The following is a 10,194-nucleotide window of genomic DNA, read 5'->3' as shown; positions in this document are numbered from 1 at the left end:
TAGAATTCTTACTACATTTTTATATCATTCCTCTAAAAATATTAACAGAAACAAAATATTTGGGCATACGCCATATATGTGGCCAATAATTTTTCATATCACATTGATAACATAAGTTATCCTTACCCTCTGAAAATTATCTTGAGAACTCATTGTTATCTTATTATTACTATATTCTCACTTTTAATGGTCAATGAGTATATCTTTTATTTTCTTTATGTTTACATTCACTTCGGGGAATACAACAAATCTAGTAGGACGGACTTATAAACATCCCAATAGATTCTTTATTTCATAATTACCATCGCAAACATGCGTGAGATTTCAAATGAAAGTCTATCTATATATGTTGTCATGATTGGTCTCTAATTATAATAAATAATAAATAAAACATAATAAAATATACATAAGATCTTTAACATCATTGTCATCACTAGAAGGTATGAAATAATTCGAAAATATTCTTAATTTTATATGGATAACGGTATCAAATCTTTCATCATCCTTAAATACAAAAAGTAAAATAAGTTAATCAAAACAATGATAACATATAATGAAAGAAGAATGAAAAATAATAATCAGATATGAAACATTAAATAAAAAAAACTTCCTATAAAAACTTTACATCTTGTTGTCAAAGAAATTAAAAATCATGTAGAATAAATTTAATAATCGATAAACGAAACTATCACTTTAAGTAAGATCGTACTGATAACGTGTTATAAAATAAAGAGAGATTGGAAGAATAAAAAATAAATAAAATATGAAAATAATATAAAATGTACTTTATTGATAAAAAAATAATTACAATGCTTCATCAAAGTCTATATTTATAAACATAAGACATATAAAAAAAATAAAAATCTAATTCTAATAACTATTAAAATTTAAAATAAATTTAAAATATATCAAAACTTTATTTTAATCATGATAAACATTCATTTAATAAAATATTCATAACAATTTCAATAATATTTACCAAATTAAAAATTTTTGTAAGTCCAACGTAAAAAAAAGAAAAAAAAAAGCTGATATCTAAGATGATTTTATCTGGTAAAATTAAAACAAAATTAAAATATCTGATACGTAATATTTAAATTAATAATATAAGCCCAAAAAGGAAATTTTGTTTTCATAGCGTTTGGCAGTTTCCCCTTAAAATCAAGACTACAAGTACTAGAGAAAAGCACTACTGCAAAAAGATAAAAGATGTGATCTAGTTCAGAGCTAATAGGAACTAAAGGATTTTGTACTTTTGTCTTGTCTTTTCCTTGGTTAATTTTAACTGAAAAAAACGCCTATTAAACCAGTTTCCAATGGGAAATCATCAATCGAATACTGACGACACTATCCTTCCCCACTATTTATCCTCTTTCGAAACCTAAACAAAAGTCCCCAAAAACAGTCAACATCTCCCACTCTTTCCATCAATGACTTTTGTATTCTGACTCCCTTCCCTTCCACCATGGCATGGGGCCTATGCCCTAAAAGGATCGATTCCTACCCTTACCCTTCAGCCTACTGTGCACCAAAATCCCATAGGTGGATGGTCGAATTACTGCTGGCCGCTGCAACATGCCGGTCATCTCCCGCCATCGCGCTCACGGCCCCTATGTTCTCACCGAAGCTATACAAGTATTGCCCGTGCTCTATTCCCCATACCCTTATTACACCCGCTGCGCACAACAGTGCGTACCCCAAGTTCATGCAACCCATTAGGTTCCCGTGCCGTGTGTTGAATCTACATAACTCTTCTAATGTGTCCGCCCGTCGCACGATTGCCCTGCCACGGTTGTCCACAATAATGAACGCCTCGTTGTTCGTGTCAAAGGAATTCACGATAAAGCCTCTCGCACTCTCCCTGTCGTGCAATGGAAACGCTGGGTTTCTCAAGTCTAAAACCACGTACTTATTACTCGTACAAGCAACCGCTGATTCCTCACTCGTCACCCTGACACGGCCTATGGCTTCGGTCAACTCAGTCAACATGTGCCAACCCCTCAAGGACTCTCGGTCGGTTAAAGTTGTGTTTACATAAACGAGCTCTTCAGTGTTGCCATCCCAAATGTGGATAGCACGGCCGGGCACCCCGGCGTAAAGGCCCACCCACCAGCGCCCACAGCCGGTGAAATCCACCAATGAACCGTCGTCCACGATGTTTCCAATGTGAGCCCTGCGCGCTTGGTGCTGGCCTTCTATGATTGCCACGTAGATGTCTCCATCCAGCGTGGCGAAAATAATCCTGGGGTCCGTGATGATAATGCCGGATACGGCGCGTGAGAAACGGCCAAAACGGTCCCCGTGCTGGGGGTGGAAGGTAGCAACGTGTAGGCGGGTGGCGAGGTCGAAGAGGCGAACGGTGCCATCAGCGAAGCCACAAGCAAGGTGGGTCTCGGAAAGGGTAAGGCAACGGCAGGTCAGCCCGTCGGGGATGTCCACGCCGGTTGGATCGAAGTGGAGTGTCACGTGAACCGATCTCCCAAGACGAAAATTCTGAGACGTTTGATGACGGTATACGTATTCCTCATGCCACGTGGTGTGCATGCGGTGGGTGCGACCCCATATGACGCTTGTGAGACGGTGCCACAGTGGATCAGACCGAGAGACAGCTTGCCAAGTGGAACAAACCTTCATGCAAACAAATTTTACGTATGAACTATTCAACAAACAAAATATTCATAAATTAAAATTTAAAGTTGAAAAGATAAAAGCGCAGTTATAAGAGCTAAACATCGACATAATAATAACTGTAAAGACAGAAGCCAGCCAACAAAAATAGGAATAATAACGCAAATATATATAATGCACAAACAAAGAAATTAGAGTTGAACACGAAATATATTACAAGTAAAAGACAAGTTGATTATTGCATCACGAAAAGACTGGAGGATTTGGTTAAAATTGGGCAAAGCCCTTGCTTTAACAATGACCCAAGTAACGCCATGCGCATCATAGAATTTTAATGACGAGAGGAACAAGCAATAGAGAGATCATCAGGGAAAGTTGCTTTAGGGTTCAGATGTCAGAATATTGCAGAGCTCTTAATGAAAAGATGGGTATTGTATTGTTTCCGTTGACAGATTTTCTTTCCTTTCCACTTTTTCAAAATATGCAGTAATTGTTTGAATCGACTTGTCTTTGAACGTTAATAGGCTTTGTGGAAGTACTGAAGACCTAATCTCATATCCTACTTTCAGAAAGACTGTGACAGCTCTTTTTCTTTTTTTTTTCAAACTACTTTTTCGTTCTTTTAACTTTTAATTAATCCATTTTTCTGGGTTTCTTCAATCAGAGCTGATGGCCTCTGAACAAAAGCTATAAAATCAACAGCTGCAAGAAAATGACAAAGAATCCTCGGGCTCAGGTGTTCAGATAAAATCTTTGCAAATGTGGAAGACAATGAGAAAACTTTTCTAGACATTTAGAAGGCTGAAGAGTTTGAATTAAAATGAAATGTGTTAAAAAAAATTTATATTACCGGTCTTAACAAATAGGGTTAAATCAATAGTTACAAAAGTCAATTTTCGAAGCTACAAAAACTAATTTATTGGTTTGATTGCTAAATGATGGTTATGATCAAATACATTTGATATCAAATAATTAATTTTTTTAATATAAAGTATATACCGAACTATGAAATATTTGATACCGCAAGAATACTAATAACAAACAATGTAGAAAAAGTAGGAAGGGGGAAGTATTAGCTGTGGTCCATAGAGAGTTTAGATATATAATTTATAATATTCAACTCACTTTCATTTCCTAGAAAGGATTGGCCAAAGGGCAGTGTTTTTAAAAGCAGAGAATCTAATAGCCTTCCCCAGCTTACCTTTTCCTGCTCTTTTTCTTGGACTCTTACCCCATACTTCCACTTCTTCCCACATACCTGCTGCTCCACTCCATTCCACATAGTATTATTCATATATTATTTATCACTCGCTTTATTGGGACCATCTCTATGCATGATCTTATTTATAAAATGATTTATGCAACGAGTAAATACTGAACCACAAACCACAGCAACGAACAACAAAAAGAAAATCCAAAACCTTCTTCAGCTAATCTTTGATTTAAATTTTATTTGGGTCATTGTTGTTCTGCAAATAATAGAAGATAAAACGAAAAAGAAAGGGTCTGAGACTCCAGAATCATATTCTACTCAATAATATATATGCCAACACAAAAGAAAAGAACAAAATAGAAGTCACCCAAACTAAGCCTCTGGGCTTCAAGCAAAACCAAAATATGAGAAGACCCTTGTCTCTGAAATGACAAGGAGACATCGGTTTTTATAAGTTTATATTTATAATAAAAAATAAAAATTGGGTTCCATGTGCTTTTTGGCATTGCACATCGCCACATGCAACCCTTTGACTGATAAATAATCTAAAGAAACCAAAAAGTCTTAAGCAAAGCCTTAGAGCATGTTTGGTTGGATGTATTGGCATAGCCAATACACCTCTAATCGGTGGGCCCTACTTAATCCCTCTTTATTCCGTCGTTTGGTTTAATGTATTGCTAATACGCGTATAATACATTACTTTTCTAATCGGTGAAAACCACCGATTTCTAATCCCTCTCTTTTGCCCAGATTAGCTGCCGCTTCAGTTTACCCTCCCTGTTTTACCCTCCCCATTCACGCTTCTGTTTTACCCAAAATCCACCGTCTTCTGTTTCTTCCTTCTAGCTTTCTTCTCCACTCTCCTCGCTATCTTCTCCTTCTTTTTTTACCTCTCTTTGATATCACAACTTTGTATTGTAAACCCTTTGCCAATGCCGTTGCAGTACTCTCTAAACCGATGGCGGACCAATCTCCTGTGGATCAGACCCCACCGTCTTCCGGCATGCAGTCTCTCTCCGTCGATTCTCAACCTCCCTCCTCCTCTTCAACTCCACAGTGAGTCATTTTCGTTGTAATTTTTTGTTTTTCTATTTCTTTATAGATGGAAATCGAGTAAATATATTTATATATTTTGAAATCATTGTTTCAGGATGAGTTTAGAAGAAAAGTTCAAGATTATAAGAAGTGTAGGGGAAGAATGTATTCAAGAGGATGAACTGCTAAATCTTCTAAATCATAAACCTGAACCCATTTGCTATGATGGCTTCGAGCCTTCTGGCAGAATGCACATTGCTCTAGTATTCTACTTTTTCTTTTTTCGTTGTTTCTTTTTTTTTTTAGAATCTTTAAGTTTTTTTCCCTCAAAATTTTATAGTCCTCTTATATTGATTTCTCTGTAGATGTAGGGATTGAATCTCAGAATTGAATCAACTCTTTGATGGATTTGATTTATACAGAAAAGCTAATTATGGGTTTGTTTATTTATTCCTAACACATCATAACAGATTGAAATTTGACAATTTAACTTTTTTCTGATTATTTGACTTCAAAGTTTTAGCTTCTTCGTAGTTATTTTATTGATTTTATTGTTTTTTTAAACAATTGTTATATGCATATTTCCCTTTCAATAAATTTATGTTGTTTGCTGCATTTGTTTTCAGATCTAAGTTCTAACATACTTCTTTCATTCACTTTGTTTATTCATATACTGTGGCTCTACATTTAGATTTATTGTGTTTCTTTTTAAATGTTGAATTCTTGTGGTCTTCAGATGAAATTAACTCCAGGGCATCAGAGTATTGGCCACTTGTAATGGATATAGCTCGCAGAAACAAGCTGCCTAGGATAATGAGGTGTGGGGCTAATAAGATCTTTTTGATTTGTTTTATTAATATTTTGTAGTAATTCTTTTGTTGACTCCGAATACAAAATGTGTTTTTCTAGGTGTTGTCAAATTATGGGCCGTAGTGAGCAAGATGAGTTGTCGTTGCCCAAATTCTTTACCCATGCATGTAGTGTGCTGACATATTTTTCCTTAAGGTGCTTCTGCTCTGGATTTTATCCTTTCCTGATTCCAAGGCTTTTAGAGAACTTTAGGTAGATTTATAAGTAAATCTCAATAAAAGTGCGAGTGTCACCCTGTTTCAAGTTACTTCTACGAATTACTCAATTTGTTAACCATATAAATGCTTATTAGGCGTATTTTCTAAGTGATATCCATTGTTTCATTTTCTTTTTCTAATTGAGAATTTTCATTATGACATCATTTGGTATCCTTTTATTGGAGTAATTGGAATTTTTTTCTCAATGTGTCCAAATAAAGAAAGTTCCAATTTTTGATTGAAGATCCAAATTTACTATTATATTCCTCTACATAGCTATTTTAAGTTTGACAGTTTAAGTAGAGAACAACTGTTAAGGATCTCCAGCATTGTTGCTATTGATCTCCTTCCATTTTTCTGCAGTTTATTCTGGACTATTTTTTACAAGCTGTACCCTTTCTTGTGTACATTCTATGTTTTCTTGTAGGTTATAATGTTAATTCAAACTTTTATTTATCTAAAGCTGCTGTAATTGCTTTATGTGGACAGGCGGACATTTGCCAGTTAGGCATGGATCAAAGGAAGGTTAATGTGCTTGCAAGAGAGTACTGTGATGACATTAAGAGGAAAAACAAACAAATTATTTTGTCTCATCGTATTGTCCTACTTCAATATCTATTTTGGTTCTTGAGATCAATTGAATGTGGGGAAAAACTTTTTCAGATTTAAAAACTTTGAGATGCTTGAAGAGTTGGACATAAGTGACAACCAGATCAGAGTTTTACCCGAGTCTTTCAGATTATTGTCGAAATTGAGAGTTTTCCGAGCTGATGAGACTCCCCTGGAAGTTCCACCAAGAGAAGTAATCAAATTGGGTGCTCAGGTAATGCTAATCTAGCTACAAATTTAACTTGCTGGGACCTTTCCTGTTTGATTTCTTATGAGCTACTAACTCATTCAACTTCTTTCTACATTAGGCTGTTGTTGAGTTCATGGCTGATCTCATTGCCAAGAGGGATACCAAGGCAGCACCACCAAAGAAGGAGAAAGGTTTTTGGTTCAGGATTTGTTCGATTTGTTGGACGTTCCAGACCACAAATACAGACGACAACATGTAACCAATGAATTACACTAATCTCAACAGGCTGGTCTCTCAGGTATAATAAATGATGGCTTTAATTTGATTGTTTGCATTGTATGTGTATCAATATTCTTGCTATCCTTTACTATTTAGTTGTCTTACATAAAAAATGTTGATAATTTTTAACTGCTATTAAGGTCTCGGTTTACTAGGGATCATGTTGGTCATAGACTGATGCTTCAAATTGGATTGATTTCATTTGTTACATTTTTCAGACTCATTCCATTCTGAAGGATCTGGTTCACAAGGCTATGAGTGAAACTCCGGTATATTCCCATCTTTGCTTATATTGTTCATGTACCAAATAAAATTTGACTGCTATTTTTCTATCTTTTGACATTGAGTTTAGTATTCTTCAAGGTTTATAAGAGTCAACTTACCGTCTGTTACTTATTTTGGTGAAACAAATAATCAGTGAATGATTTCTGGGAAATTTCTTTTGTAGCAAAAACGATTATCGGCATTACTGAATGAGGATCCAGCAATCATGGAACGCCGATCCGCTCTTGTGAAGAGACTGGAATTATATAGGAGTGCACAAGCTGAAATCGATACGGTCGCTTGGTCGAAGTAAGAGTGGGTAAATTTAAAACCATGGGGCATGGTATTGGGATCTGTTTTGTTGTATTTTCGTTAAAGCAATATATTTTTTACCATATTTTAGAATGCAAACATCATTTGTTGTGTATTCTAAGTTTCTTTAAAGCTGTATAATATGCAAATGTTTTGCCACTTTATCGCTTATGTGATTTTTCATTCATTAATTTAAGCATCCGAACACATTTTGGAAATAACTTGAGTCTGACCCAAATACCTCTCGATTTTTTCTTTTTTCTTTTTACAATTTATTAATTTAAGCATTTTTGAGATAAATTTTAAAATTACTAGATAAATCCTCTTCCCATGCTTCGGAAAATTAGTCATATTTTGACTAAGATAATAATTATTTTAAATTATACAAATTCATATAAGATAATTTATTAGTTATAATTATTTTAAATTTTATTAAATCATATATTTTAATTAAAATATATTTAATATTAATTATTTCAAATTATCTTTTATAGTATCATATATTATGATTTGAGTAAATTCATATAAAAATATTAATTATTAAGAATTTTATTAAATTATATATTTTAATTATAATATATTTAATAATAATTATGTTAATTTATATTTTATAGTATCATATATTATTATTTGAGTAAATTCATATAAGAATATTGATTATTAAGAATTTTATTAAATTCTATATTTTAATTATAATATATCTAATAATAATTATGTTTAAATATGATTAAATTATTTATTATTGATAATAATAATCTTATTAAAATTTAAATAACAATAACAATAATCATTTACCAAAACAAATTTATGGTAAGGGTATTCTAGTCATTTTAGTTTTTTCCATTATGCTATTACACCTCTATTCCATTCAACCAAACACAAGATTACTATTACGCCTCTATTCCATTACATTCAACCAAACAGTTGATTTGCTATTACACCTCTAATCCAATACACCTCTAATCCAATACAACTCTAATCCAATACACCTCTAATCCAATACAGCGAACCAAACGTACCCTTAGGTTTTTCCACATTGAATCCCTTTTAGTATAAAACACCCCTGTGTGCTGCTTGTAAGTAACCATTAAAAATAATAAAAAGCCTACCTCTAAGAGTTTTTTCATTCTTTTTTGGGTCACCAGAAAATATTTATCTAAACATTAAAATATAAATTTTCGACAACATAAACAATAATTCACTGTGTAATCCAGTAATTTAAAGTCTCTTTCGTGCTAATCAATGCAACAATATCTTATTCAACTTGACTTTCAAGGCTTCTAATTGCCAAAACTTCCATTAATATGCTCCTGCACTGAGCATATATTGGAGACTTGCAGGGATAGAAAATAGTATCTTAGACCTAAAGTCCTAAACTATACTACATTTATATATTACAACAGGGCAACAGTTTCCATATGTATAATAACTAAATATAGAAATGTAAGAGATGCAACAGAGACAATTTCCTCGCGGTTAAATTCAGAGGTCACTTTCTACATGTTTGCATTAGGAAAAGAATCCATGGATTTATCAGATAGCTAAGAAGGGCCAGTCGAGAAAAATAGAAGGAAGGATTTCTAGAGCTTTAAAAGATAAGGATGTTACCAAGAAAAGGAAACAAAAGAAATTCAAAACAGAAGATCCCTTTTGCTCTAAATATATGAAAGGGTCTAAAAATAGATATTTCGAAAGTGGTAAAAAGGAAAAAAAAAAAAAAGGCATTGCCTAAAGATTAAACTACAGCATCCGAAAGGGACATAAATTTGTAAGTAAAGGACTCATCCAAAGCTAGTTCCCCCCATTAGATACTAATAAATCCAAGACTTTGACACTACATATAAGCATTCGCTCGGCTCTACATTCATTGAATGGAGTTTCTCAAGTAGGTAGGATTAAAGAATAATAACAAAATCAATGTCTGGGTACCAGAATCCGTAAAATTACAGTACATTTTCAGTGGTCCAAACGATATTTTTGACCTGACTGATTTTGTCCTTTCCCACAACTTCATATCTTGTTAATGTAGTGATTTTGCAGTGTCATTATAATGCTATGCAAATAGGTTAAAGGTTTTTTTTTTAGAAAAAAAGTTGATATCAAGAAAGAAAATCCCTATCGAGAATTCTCTAAGTCAATCAGCTCAGTCTCCTTAAAATCAACAAATGAACTGAAATATGTAATAAAAAAAAAGGTATTTAACGATGAATACCTGAAACACATTGGCAATAGCACCAGCAGCGGCAAGGCGGCCAATAGAACGAGAAGCATCAATGGCAACTTTGACAACAAGATCTTCAACAAAAGGCCCAGGCCAGATTTCGTTATTGCCACGTCGACGAGTCAAAGAAGGACCTTCGAAATCACCCGCACCACGTCTAGCGCCATGGCCATTGCCGTTGCCATCTTCAGAAGAAGACGAAGACGAGGCTGATGAAGAAGAAGAAGAAGAAGACATCAATAATAAGTGATAGAAGCTATAAAGGGGAGAGGAGAGAAAGAAATGGGTAAAACAAAGCAACAAGGACAAAAAGGTGTTTGATAAAAAGACACAAACTGAGGGACCCAAAAGAGTTTGTTTGAGATTCTTGGATATA

General features: G+C 33.9%; 1 protein-coding gene and 1 long non-coding RNA gene across 2 annotated transcripts; one reads left to right on the top strand and one right to left on the bottom strand.

Annotated features, from left to right (window-relative positions):
- Positions 1-1,518: 1,518 nt before the first annotated feature.
- LOC107955765 (transcriptional regulator STERILE APETALA) lies at positions 1,519-3,910 on the bottom strand. The gene is made up of 2 exons (XM_016891572.2): positions 3,830-3,910; positions 1,519-2,628 (listed from the first exon to the last, which is right to left on the bottom strand). Exons 1-2 carry the CDS (start codon positions 3,908-3,910, stop codon positions 1,519-1,521), a joined length of 1,191 nt encoding a protein of 396 aa, XP_016747061.1.
- Positions 3,911-5,833: 1,923 nt separating this feature from the next.
- LOC107956454 (uncharacterized) lies at positions 5,834-7,818 on the top strand. Its single transcript, XR_005930638.1, has 5 exons — positions 5,834-5,881; positions 6,433-6,766; positions 6,861-7,040; positions 7,240-7,290; positions 7,470-7,818. It is a non-coding gene; the product is annotated as an uncharacterized lncRNA (long non-coding RNA).
- The last annotated feature ends 2,376 nt before the right edge of the window (positions 7,819-10,194 follow it).

Source organism: Gossypium hirsutum, chromosome A07, assembly GCF_007990345.1.
Source record: "Gossypium hirsutum isolate 1008001.06 chromosome A07, Gossypium_hirsutum_v2.1, whole genome shotgun sequence".
NCBI classification, from domain to species: domain Eukaryota; kingdom Viridiplantae; phylum Streptophyta; class Magnoliopsida; order Malvales; family Malvaceae; genus Gossypium; species Gossypium hirsutum.
Note: the sequence above shows the minus strand (reverse complement) of the source record. Positions and strands in the feature narration are given on the sequence as shown.

Excerpts from the sequence above, each read along its gene's own strand:
- LOC107955765 (XM_016891572.2), bottom strand. The coding sequence starts at position 3,910 with ATGTGGAATGGAGTGGAGCAGCAGGTATGTGGGAAGAAGTGGAAGTAT. Across the intron at positions 2,629-3,829 it reads AAGAAAAAGAGCAGGAAAAG|GTTTGTTCCACTTGGCAAGC; the intron begins GTAAGCTGGGGA and ends GTTTGCATGAAG.